At 45.3% G+C, this 12,829-nt stretch overlaps 1 protein-coding gene across 2 annotated transcripts in view; it reads left to right on the top strand.

The window, feature by feature from the left end:
- The first annotated feature begins 1,834 nt into the window (after positions 1–1,834).
- The window catches only part of ano8b (anoctamin 8b), a 37,820-nt gene continuing 26,825 nt past the window's right edge, over positions 1,835–12,829 (top strand). The window contains exon 1 of one of the 2 annotated variants that reach the window (XM_084909425.1): positions 1,835–2,380. In XM_084909425.1, coding sequence (XP_084765551.1) covers positions 2,203–2,380 — 178 coding nt within the window. In that variant the 5' untranslated portion in view covers positions 1,835–2,202. The remainder of the gene's footprint in view (positions 2,381–12,829) is intronic. The other variant, XM_084909423.1, reaches the window with a different exon arrangement.

The raw sequence follows: 12,829 nt of genomic DNA, 5'->3' as shown, positions 1-12,829 counted from the left end.
TTTGTGCTCACAGATGAGATGCTTCTGAGCCATACGAGGGAGCGGGCTGCCAGCCTGCCTCTGTAGCCGCACAGTGAACCACGGCCTCCAGGAGGGACGACCAAGATGATAGATTGTGTACACGGTGAAGAGGCATGGCCCAAGGCCTGGGAGCAATCTTTAACCTGGGATCTAAATAATTTATAGACTGCTCAGTGTGTGCACAGAGCATGACAGCTGCCACCTCACAGCTGCCGAATACAGTCCAAACAGAGACAGTTACCTCTCAGCCCCGATTATGATTCCAGGTTATGAAATGATCTTTGTCTACAACGATAGCTGCGTTCACCTTCCTTGCACACACAAGCACTCCTAACATATGCTTTAGCAACTCCCCCACAGGTTGAAAAGGGGCAGACATAGTAATTTAAGACAAAGCACATATTTTACCTGCAGAGGATCATCTGACTCGCTCTGCTGTAACAACATTTATTTTGAGGGCTGTGTGTCTCTTTAGGGTGGAGGACTGCTCTGTGCTCTCTTTTCAAGACAGTGTGACCATGTAAACTGGCCTTAGCGATACAGTGATGGAATGACCAAGCTTATTAAGCAGCAAAGCAAACATTACACAGCTCCACGCTGTGTTTACTGTAGAGTGTTTGACTGAGAAGCGATATTACCGGTAGCCACACCCAAGTGTCACTAAAAATTTAATCCATGAAGATATTTTTTGCACAGCTTCTTCAGTTTCCCTATCATAGTCAAAGAAGAGTGATAGTCTATGACAGGATTATCAGGAGGAAGCCGGGACTCTAGTTCATATGTTGTACACATGTCGGAAAAATGATTATTTGTGGGACAGGATCATTAACTTGGTGAATGATATTTTTAAACTTAATCTTTCTAAATCTCCAGCTGTGTGTGTCCTGGGCCTGTTACCTGACAACAATATCCTTTCAAAAAAACAGAGGCTGTGGATGCGTCTGGCTTTCATAACAGGATGCAGGATAATACTGAGGCACTGGAAGTCATCCAGCCCCTGTTCTCTCAGGGAATGGACTGAACAAATGTCTAAGATGGCATCATATGAACGGGTTATGTACAGAATTAAGGGGAGAGAAGATATTTTGGAGCAGGTCTGGGGTCCTTTTTTGTTGTACACCGACAATGTCTCCTAGATATTGTGATAAGTGTTCTTTTGGAGGGGGGGGTTCATGTGTCGTTGGTATTTTTGTTGTTGTTCTTTTACTGTGAAAGTCAGTAGAGGGAAGAAATTGTCTAATGTCATCAGTGGTCAAGGTGATGTTTTGTTTTTAGGCACCCGGGTGTTTTGCCCCCATTGCTTTTGTTTTTGCTGATGTTTCCCAGGAGGCGGTTTATCATTTTGTTTCTCCTGTTTTTTTTTTTTTGTTTGTTTGTTTGTTTGTTTTTGTTTTTTGTTTTTGTTTTTTTGTTTGTTTGTTTGTCTTTAGTTATTGTTAGTCCTTATTTGTTGGTTGTTGTTAAGAAACAGACAGAGAACTGACAGTATGATTATTCCAGTTGTATATTTGTTAATGTTTCTGTCCATTCAAAATATGAATAAAAAAAGAAAAAAAAAAAGAAAGGATTATCAAAGGCGTGCACATTAAAAGCACAAGATCATCTGATTGGGCATCTTGCCTGTGAAGTAATGTCATCACTGTGAAAACCATGCATTTTGAATGAGTTTTCCTTTAATGTAGCCATTTGGATTCTATTTTTGGCCTCGATCTGCAGCCTGCGAGGTGATAAAAATACATTTCTCTCAGAGATGGAGGAACCGCTACTACATGCATGCATAAAATGATCCTAACAGACAGATTTTTTTAATTCCTACAGTGTGCGTGGTGCGGGTTTGTTACATTTAACAGTTTTGGTAATGTAATCTGAGACAACAATCAGTCAGCGACCGTGAAGGTGCATGTGTGTCACACAGCCCCCTCCATCCCTCTCTTTGTCCCTCCTCCTGTAGTGGTTGGAGGAGCGCTCTCCATCTAACCGCACATCCTGCTCCAGAGTACCACCAGGATGATCCGCCGCTGCGCCAACGCCGACAACCTTCACTTCACTTTCATTCTCATTTAACCCCCACTCTGACCCCCACGCTACACCCATGCTTTGCCTTCCTCTTGAGATGCGACACCGCTGCACGATTTCCCGGAGAATACCTTTATCCTCAGTCGCTCCTCGCTGATAGAGAGCATGCCCGACACGGGGACGGCAGCGGCGGGCGCTGCTGCAGCCGGGGCGGCCGCCGGTGGCGCGACCACCTCCGGGGACGGCCCCGAGAGTTCCCGGCACCGACACCGAGCGCCGCAAGGAGACGCAGAGAGGCCGGATCCAGGCTCGGCTCCGCCACAGACCTCCTCCGGCGTGCTGGGTGAGTGAGAGGAGGCGGAGGGGAAGGACAGGTGAACGCGACGCTGTTGGAAAACGAGACAAGAGGCGCACTGCCGTCGCGCACCTCGCGGTGGCACGGTTCTTTTGTCTCCACGAGGGCGTCCAAAATCAACACCTGGTCAGGCAGCAGGCCTGTAAACGATGGCTCTGACTGGCATTTCGTGCTGTTTCCAAAAATCACTGCTGTAATAATAGGTGTTCAGGAAAAACGGCCACTTTGGCACATCCGAGTTATGACCTTCTGGTCGGTTATTGTCTGTTTACCCATTAGCCTGCCTCCTGATATGAGCCCATTTGTTCCCTCTGGGCAGCTGTTGTTGTCCATACTATCCTCACATGCAGCTCACGGGCCTTGATTGGCTGATAGTTAGCCTATTTTTATTGAAGGGGGTTCTCTCTTGTCAGTCATCTCCTCTGGTTTAAGGTTGTTTACCTTCGAGATCACTTTCCTCGGGATTTCCGAACTATTGCAGGTGGACTGCACTATTGCACACAGCGTCGTGCACCTCAGTGTCAGTTTCCATGCTATTGGACAGACTCGAGGACAGGTGCATGTTTAATCTGCTTTAAGCTCGCAGTGTTTGCCTTTTCTCGGTTCACACCTCCTCACATTTCATTGTATTTTGGTCTCCGGTGCTGTTCTTGTATTGGAGGCTGCAAGAAAAAAGTACATCATAAAATCGACTTTTCCCTCCTTCTTTACAAAGGATAATCAGAACCAGCCTGCTTCATGTTAATACTCCGTGCCTGTGACAGTGGATTTGAACAGCCCATATCTTAGTTGTCTCTTTGCAAGATTTACAAGTGAGGCTATTTTTGGATCAGACCACAATATTAGCTGGGACAGGGAGCCTCAGCTGCCAAGGCAGGATTGTTTTCCTGCATGCGGGGTGCAGAGACAGCCTCTGTGCCTCCTGAGTGCTGCTGCAGAGTGATGCAGTGGAGCAGTGGGCTGTCAGCAGATGAGACCTTCTTTCCACTCTTGGTCGAGGTAACCTGAGCAGGCAGCTGCCGAATGGAAGAGCAACCTGTCATCCAGTTGAGAGGGTGGCACCCAGTGGTCCTTGAATGGGTTACAGGCTGTTGGAGGGCCAGTGAAATGGAGATGAGTTCAACTTTACGGTGGCTCGACTAGCTAGAGGCAGCGCCGGGGCAAAGAGAAGAAACTAGGGCTTTAAAGCTGGCTAGACACACATGTGTAGGACAAATCTAAATAGTATCAAGTATGCAGAGCTGTGCAGAAAGCATTGAATGCTTGATCAGACGTCTAACACTGTGTTTTTAATCGTCAGGTCAGAGGAATCCCAGTTTTATTCAGATGTTGGTTTTGTTTGACTCGATATGTTTATTAAATTTAATGAAAGAAGAGATGAGTTTATAGAAAGTCCCCGTGCTTCCCACAGTGCAGGGACAGTAACTTAAAGAGGTTTTATAATAACTGTAAGACATAATAGCCCAATGCTTCCAAAGGTTTCTGTGACATGAACTAGGCTGTGAGATGTTTATTGTTCCCATCTGTGCTCAACAATATTATGTGTAGAAATAAACATCAACATGCGTGGCAGGTGGTGAGGTGGTTAGCACTGTTGCCTCACAGGTGCTGGGTTTGAATCCAGGTTTGTCCTGTTTTGTTTGCACATTCTGTCAGCGTGGGTTCAGCCTGGTGAATCTCAGGACGTGAGCGTGGATATCTGCCTCTGTGACAGATTGGTGACCTGTCCAGCGAGCTCGCATAGCCTGAATTAAATAAGCATAAGATTATAAATGGATGGTTAAACTTCAAAACCATCTACAGTGTGGGAATCTACATGAAAACAGATGCTTTTGTATAACAGTTTCCCCCAGCATTACAGAAACACGCATGTAGAGATGCAAATAGTGGGAAAGGTGAGGATTTTCAGCACATCTGGCTCTACTATTACACCTGCAGTCGTTCAGTGAATCAAGACTGTTTCACCGATAGCAGCGATGATGAAATGATGCAGTGACGTTTCCATGAAGCAGTTCTTAAAGGGGTAGTTCACCACGAAATCCAGGGTTTTTCCTCTGAGCTGTGCTGCTGTTTATCTACACTGTTTTTGCTGTGAGCTCCCAGCGTTGGAGTTATCAGAGATGTCTGCTTTCCCTTAAACATGATGGAGCTATCTTCGAGAATGTGAACTGTACCGCTGTGCAGAAGCAAGGGTGCTTTCAACCGTGAGGAGGGGCTCGCGCTCATGGCAGCGTGACACGATGTAAACATTAATGCAGCTGCCCTAAGCTGAGCTTAAATTTGAGCTTGCTGCCAGCTTCCATCAGCTGTTGGGTGAGAGAAACTCGTTCCTACGTGAAGGTTTGTGTATTTTCTTTGAGTAACTGGTTCAGGATTTCTGAAAAGAGACACTGCTGCAGAGTTTTATGTATTTTTCTGCAGATTTGCAATTTTGTTCTCCTATTTTTATATAAAAGTTGAAATAACTATAAGATTTTGGAGTGACCTGCCCCATTTACTTATATTAAATACCTGTTAATTATATACACAAAGGGAAAAGCCTTGAGGCCAATAGCTCAGGGGTGTCGAACTCCAGCCCTTGGGGGCCGGTGTCCTGCAGGTTTTAGATGTGTCCTTGATCCATCACAGCTGATTTAAATGGCTAAATGACCTCCTCATCATGTCTTGAAGTTCTCCAGAAGCCTGGTAATGAACTAATCATGTGATTCAGGTGTGCTGACCCAGGGTGAGATCTAAAACCTGCAGGACACCGGCCCTCGAGGCCTGGAGTTCGACACCCCTGCAATAGCCACTGTGTTTTTAGGGAACCAGCTACATTTTTTGTCCTAACGTTCTCCTTTAGTTTGGTGCATAAACAACATGCATGCTTACGAAACTCATAATCACTCACATCTGTCACAAACTACGAAATTAAAACAACAACCCGCTATCAGTAGTTACTGCAGCAGTAACTCCTTCCTGTGTCTGTTCTCCTGCATGGGTTACGAAAAAGAGGCTGTGGGACTTCAGTGGGATTACTACGATATCACGTAACGCCCTCGCACGTGTCGGTGTCAGTCAGCGAGCAAAGCACAAGGGCAGGGTGACTTCTTCGTGCAGCCGGGGTCTTGGTTGTGCTCTGGAACCGAAAGGCTCGGATGCTCGATTGTCTCCGCGCCTCCACCGTATTTTGCTAATCTCTCCCACCGCAGTAGACTGGAATGACTTTGATCCTCGCAGCCATCCTCCTTTGTAGCCTCAAAACTCAAAAGCCCGCGTCTCAAGGATTAATTAGACACCCAACGTTAACGCCTCAGCAATTAGTTTGTGTTCCCTCTGAGGCCAGTGTTGATAAGATTTGTTATGGAAATTAGGCCATGCAATTTGTGGTTTAGGATTAAGGACACGTATATGCTGAGGTTATTCCTGCACTGATAACGGTTCACTTTTTTCATGGTGCTGTTAAAAGCTTCTTTTGACCCAAAACACCAGTTAGTGGATTGTAGATGTGGATGTTCTTCATAAATTAGCCCAAAACTTGGGAATAAAATTGTAACTTTGTGATCACTGTGTGATCCTTTGATGTAAAATCTAAATACATTTGACAATAAGTTCACAGGTGATAGTCCGACACCATCCTTGGACCCCTGCTTCTTTCTGAAACTCGAGTCTGATCCAGTGGGGAGACTGGAGCGGCCCATTTCTACCCCTGTAAACTTGTCTGACCTCGTCCTCATGAGAACAACATTAAGCAGTCACCCGTGCACTCTTTGCCAGAGCGCCGCTCTCTCTGTATCTCCGGCTCTCTCGCCTCTTCAGCGAGCTGAATGCCTCAGCTTTGCCTCAGACAGATTTAGTCAGGTTGAGTGTCACACAGGCTGCTTTAAATCCAGCAGCGTGAGGGGAAAGCATCCCACTGAACTTCCTAAAAGAAGAGCTGCTTTTCACAGCAGCGGCAGACGAGCCTCTGCTTTTGTGCCCTCCCACGGCTTCGTAATGAAAGGGCTGATGAATGTAGTGCAGTATGATAAAATGACACACGTGTTGTGCCTAATGACTCTGAACTTAATGTCTCTCTTGCATCTGCCTCCTCGCCTGTGTCCCCCGATATTCATCGCACGCTCCGCAGAGATGTATTTCCTGTTCCTCCCTCTCTCCTCGCCTTCTGGTGTAAGCGCTGAGCTGCACATTAGCTGCATTAGCAGTCAAGGAAAAATGCCTCTGTGTGGGGTGACCTTGCTGCTGTAGCTTTATCAGCCTTTCCCCGACACGTCACACGCACAGCTGACTGATCGCTTTGGCGACTATAAAATGAATCGGCCCGCTCTTTAGACGAGCAGCTTGCCTTCAAATTGTGAAGTCAAGCTGCCGACCAGATGATATTAAACACTGCAGTTAATGCTGCAATGATTTTCTGTCGACGGTGACAGCGGTGGTGTGTTTGTGGGAACAGTGGATCTTTGTGTGTGCCAGAAAAATGTCAGACTACAAAGCATCCCTGTGAGTTCCAACAAAGGGAGCTTCCCCAGATTGTTAAAGGAGCTGAGCTGAGCACAGGTCTTAAATTTGGCATAAGGAGATGAACCGAGTTATCGATGCTGACTGTTCACTGAACAGATCTGTTTTCTCAATTTATTCTGATCATGCAAACCAGCGGTGTCCAACTCCAGGCCTCGAGGGCCGGTGTCCTGCAGGTTTTAGGGTCAACGCACCTGAATCAGATGATTAGTTCATCACCAGGCCTCTGCAGAACTTCAGGACACTTTGAGGAGGTCATTTAGGTAAAGATCAAGGACACGTCTAAACCCTGCAGCACACCGGCCCTCGAGGCCTGGAGTTGGACACCCCTGATGTAAACAATATACAGAAAGTCATTTAGGAAAAAAACTATACAAGATAAAGCAAAATACCCTCTAACTATTCTCAGTTTACATATCCAAAAGCATTGGGAAGAAGTGCACACTTATTTAATTCCATCCTCGTCCATAATCTGTCAGCAAAAGACATATTTCTAATAACTATTAAACTGCTTAAAATGCAAATTATTATCATATTATTTAATTTTAACAACTCATAACTCCACACATTAAAGCCAATGACCTCCAGTTGTGGAGCATTCACTCACTTTTTGAAGTGAGTGAATGAAGTGCTTTATGTTTGGACATTGTTTTAACTCCACACTCAAACTGTTCCACACACAGAAACACAAAAACGTTCCCTGATAGCCGCACGTTCACAGCTGAAGTCGGAAAAACAACTTAAAAGCACCTTAAATGCTAAGTTGCTATAACTCTTTAGTGCACTGGCCTGATGACGCAGCCGTCTTTGCTCTGATTCTGCACTGCATGAAGGGAACAGCATCATTATTGGACCTTTGTGACAGAAGGAGTTTATGATGGACCTGAGAAAACAGATTGTTTCTGTTTCTTTTTTCTAACGCAGGCTTTCGGAGGTGTCCTTTAAATATGTGTGGTGGTTTTACTGGCCCAGCCCCCTGTAGGCCATACTGGGACCAGCCCATGAGCTAAAGTCAGTAATATAAACTGAAACATGAACTAAAGAAAATCTAAAACAAACCGAGAGCGATCTGCTCTGATGAACTTGATCCCTTTGGCACTTGGTCAGTGTGGCCCCGCCCTTGGTCAGTGTGACCCCGCCCTTGGTCAGTGTGGCCCCGCCCCCACCTTCTTGTTACCTGCTTGTTGGTTGCTTTTTCTAAACTGCAGAGATGCTCCTGAACACACAAACTTGTGTTATCAGGCTTCCTGCTGTGTAGGTGTTTGTGTGTATCCAGCAACATTAGATGATATGTTTTAGGAAGTTACAGATAATTTCCCAGAGCTGCGATAAACCGTCTGTCTTGCCAGCAGTGATTCACTTGCCCTACATTCTCAAGTTTTTAATGGCTTAATCATATCATCCGTAATGCGTCTTTGCTTCTAGCCAATCGACTTCGAAAAACTCCATTCATGGCCTCTGGAAGTTTACACTCCTCCATTTATAGCCATGAAGATTATCGTTCCTGCACGCAGAAAACGATAATGCACACTCCAGAGCTTAATGCGTGTGAGGCACGCAGAGCTGCTGGTGTTGCCCGTCCGCCTGTTTGTGTGGAAGCAGTGACACAATGCAGAAACCTTATCAGCGGGTTTAGGCTCCCCTCTGTGATCAAAGCACGGTCCTGTGCAGGCTGATAGCTCATTCCTGAAAGGAAAAAACAGAAATACGAGGACTGAGAGGAGTTGGGTCAGCGTGCCCTTTATCCTGTGTGACTGCACTGACTAGGCCTGGATTTGATTCCCTTCTTTTTTCATCAGTTGCTAAGCAAAGCCAGGAGAAATCCAGTGACCATGGTGAAGAATGCTGTTTCCTGTCGCAGTCGTAGGAAACTGCTCTACATTAGCTGCTCCGCAGTGTCCACAAAGACTAAAGGTTCGTCAGAGCGTCGTGTACGACTCACCAGGGAGGGATGCTCTTTCCCCTGAAGCTCCTAACCGGACATATCCGTGTCAGTGTTAGCACGGAGACAGTTTTAAAGCACAGTAACGTTGGTTCTTGTCCTATTTATCACTCACGGTTCTCAGTAAATACCCTCCTGTGACTCGTTTTGTTTCAGCCACTAAGTTTGATTTTTTTGTGGGTAGCGAGGTGCAATCAGTCCTCGCGCTCGTCTCCTTCACCCCTCTGAAGCAGCCTGAATGCAGACAGCGTCTGTCTAACGCACAGTCAGAAATGTTACAGCTCCCTGTGATTGCTTGTCTGGTTTTTCTTCGAGGTGCTTGTCACCCTGGTTGTCTGACGCGGCTCCGTGTGCGTGTATATGATTTGGTTTCGTGTAAGGGAGACACGGAGCTAGTTTAGTGCAAATGAGGATCAGAATCAGGGTTTGTTGTTCCAAACTGAAGAGAAGCAGCTGCATGTGTGAGTGTAAAAAAACAATGTTTTTTTGCTTTGATATGAGCACAAAGCTCAGAGCTGTAGATGACAGATTACAGCGTCGCTCTGGGCTTTTCTTTGAATGTCCTCTTAAAATGCTCCACTTTTGTTCTTGGCAGAGAACTGCTGCTCATTGGATAGTTCGTCTTTCTCCTCCATTGTGATGCTCAGGTTGGACTTCAGCAGGTCGTCTTGGCCTTGTTTACATCCCTGAATGTCCCAAATTCCTGCAACGTGACTCGCTCATTAGATATTTGATGATATGAGCCTTTGAACAGGTGTACCTAACAAACTGGCTGGTGATTCCAACCAGCAATGAAACCATTATATGTCTTTTAAGCCTCCATATGCTCACAGCTGTATTCTTCAACAGGATGGAAATATTCTTTATTTATGTGTTATTGTTTGTTTACAGAGTTTCCTGCGATACAAGTTGACATATTTGAAGTCTTTAAAGGTTTCTGACCTCCACCCGTGTTTGAAACGATGTTCTGTGAGATGTGATGAAGCTCGGCCGTGTAGCGTGAGTCTGTACGGCCTGATGGGCTTGTGGGGATGAAGAGTGTGTAACGAGGTCATTTTCATTCCTCGTTCTTTGTTTGCGTCCTTTGTTCCTTATCTGAAAAACGTGAGTCAGATCTTGGCCGGTGCCTTTAATGTGAACTTGAATGTGGTGAAAGTCCACAGCTGAACAGGAACACACAATTCCAGCTGTGATGGAGCAGAGGTTTCTTCCTCCTCCGTTTTCTTCTTTCTCCTTGCTTATCTTTACTCTTGAGTCTACATCATCACGAGATATATATATATATAAAAGGACACAAACTCAGCGTGTCCTCTGCGGCTACGCGCCCTTTGTCTTCCTGGTAGCTTTTACTCCAGCTCGTTCGACGTGGAAAAGCGCGCTGAGGGACAGGATCTGCATTGCCACTGCTATAACACCCGTATGTGGCTGTGAGAGAGGATGATCTCCCGTTTTCACGTTTCTCCTGATCACTGTTTATTCAGGCAAAGCAGCTGAGCGCCTAACGTTTGCTTTAAGGTCTTTGAGTGCGACTGTGTGGCCTCCTTCTAACAAAAGAGGATTCGCCGGCTCAAAGATGCTGCGACTTTGAATTAGGCCTCACGCCGACCATTTCCACGAGTTCAGCTACATCAGTTTAAACTGTGTTAGCTTCTTGAAGAAATCTGACTCCTGCCTTGTAGTGTGCACGGTGGCGTAACCGACCATCCCAACATCTCTCTCACTGCGCGCTGCCAGGCTAAATGAATTATGATGATTTGCTGCATTTCCTCCTTTTGAAAAAGCTGAAGAAATCAAAGCTGACTAAGTCATTAATGATATCCTCATGGGAGGAATGGTGTCGTTATGTCCAATAATCACTGGTTCCTCCGGGGTATTGATCTGACTCGGAGCCTCCTTTTCCGGCTTTCCTGTCCAGGAATAGAGTATGGTACCATCGTACAGACAGAGCTCCATCAGACTGACTGACTGTAGTATCTTTTCTCTAAACGATCTAATTATCCTCCCCTTATGCCTTCTGACATGAATAAAAGCGCCCAGTTTGCCCAGTGTTTACTGGGATCTCTCACTGCACCACAGTATCTGATTATCAAATGATTAATAGTGTTTTCTGATCTCCCAGGATGCTGGTAGGAGCTGGATCCTCTGAGTCATTGCGAATACGACGTCAAAGGATCTGACAACAATTCAATCAACCTTCCCAAATAGCTCGGTCCGACCGCAGTCCCACTGAAACGACTGCTAAACTCTAAGCTTAGCAAAGTCAGTCCCTTTCACAATAACAGAGCTCGTGTACTTTGGACACTAATGCACTAAAAGCTTTTTAAAAATGCATGAGTCTGTTTTCTCTCCATGCCTCAGCTGTTCAGTCGTCCACACTCTGCACGATCTCTGAATAAAAGGTCGTATTGTTGATTCTCTGTAAAATCATCACCAGCAGGACTTTGTCCAGATTTCACTTTGCACCTCATTTAGATAAGCTGATGGCTTTTACTAGGGGTGCAACGATACACAAAATTCACGGTTCGGTTCGATACTTTGGTGTCACAGTTCCGATATTTTTTCGATACAAAAAAATGTTCATGCTTTTTCAATTTATCATTTATTAAAATTATAAATATATATTTTAACTCAAAAGTACAGTTTTTAAATTTAATGTTGCTGAAACAACAAAGTAATAAAATAATAAATCTATCTGATGGAGAAATCACTCATCTCTGGAAAAGAGAGTTTATTACAGAGAAATGTCTCTTTCCAAAATAAAAGCTATACTATACGCTTCTTCTGGGCTATATTCTCAGCAGCATATTAAACATATCAGGTCCCCATAAGGAGAATCCTGTGCTAACGGCTGTCTAAATGACTCGGGTAAAGTTTGTAGCATGCGTGCTTGTTGTTTTTGTCTGCTTCCACTTGTCTTTGCACTAGGATGATGTTGGAGTAAATGTGCAGTCATATTCGTTGTGTTCCCACTAGTGCTGTCAGCATTAATCTGAAATGACATTAACGCCACAACACGGCAAATCTCCGTTAACAAGGTACCGCGGATCGCCCCGTGCGTGGGGCTGGACGGCCAACACGTTAACGAGCTAACTGCGCTAACGCACTAGTTCCCACCAATGTAATTGAGCATTGCGTGGCACATCCGACATACTGTTTTACTTTAGTCCATGACGCGCTTACCATCAGGGTCATACGTCACATGAAAACCAAAATAGTTCCAAACGCCAGATCTGAATGAGGGTGGGGGAGGTTCAATTTGCCATGTTGCAACAAGCTTAGCTTCTGTCTTGCTAGCTTGCGCTGCGCTCAGTGGATCTGCGCTCGACAGTGCAGCCTAGGCAGAGTAGTTGAACGCAGATCCACTGAACTCTCAACACAGACAGCATCGTCAGAAGAAAAGTTGATAAATAAATTTAAATTTTTGTATTGTTCGATACATATGCGTACCGAACCGAAAGCACTGTATCGAACGGTTGCACCCCTAGCTTTTACACATCGAGAACTCGTATCCGTGACGTTTGTGACGTATCCAAACGAAGCGAATCGATGTGTTTTCTCAAATAACGTCTCTGAATATTTTTCTTTCACGTCAAGCTCTTCACCAGAAACTAACAACATTGTCAGTGCTTAGCAAGTTTATTGTTTATTTTGTGATCAAATGTAGCCAGAATTACATCTAATCTGTCACTGAAGTGAAACGTTGCTGCTCAGAAAGGCCCTTGCACGCGTTGCCTTTTTGCTCCGCGTCCCTCAGAAAAGCCTTCCTCCACACTGGCAGTTGTCCACTGCTCAACAAGGAGGTTTGTTTGCTTCACAAAGGCTGCTATTCAGTCCACTATATTCATCATCACCACTCACTTATTCATGATTCGTAATCCCTGCTTGACAATGTTCAGTTCATGCAGTTAGATAACCGGTCTGTGTTTGTCTGAAGGCGTACTCTGCACCGACTGGGCACGAGAGGGATTCTGTTTATGATTATTACCTGATGAATGCAC

Source organism: Perissodus microlepis, chromosome 17 (assembly GCF_051167445.1).
Source record: "Perissodus microlepis isolate ML-2025 ecotype Zambia chromosome 17, ASM5116744v1, whole genome shotgun sequence".
In the NCBI taxonomy this organism is placed as follows: Eukaryota; Metazoa; Chordata; class Actinopteri; order Cichliformes; family Cichlidae; genus Perissodus; species Perissodus microlepis.
This window is presented reverse-complemented; position numbering and strand designations above follow the sequence as displayed.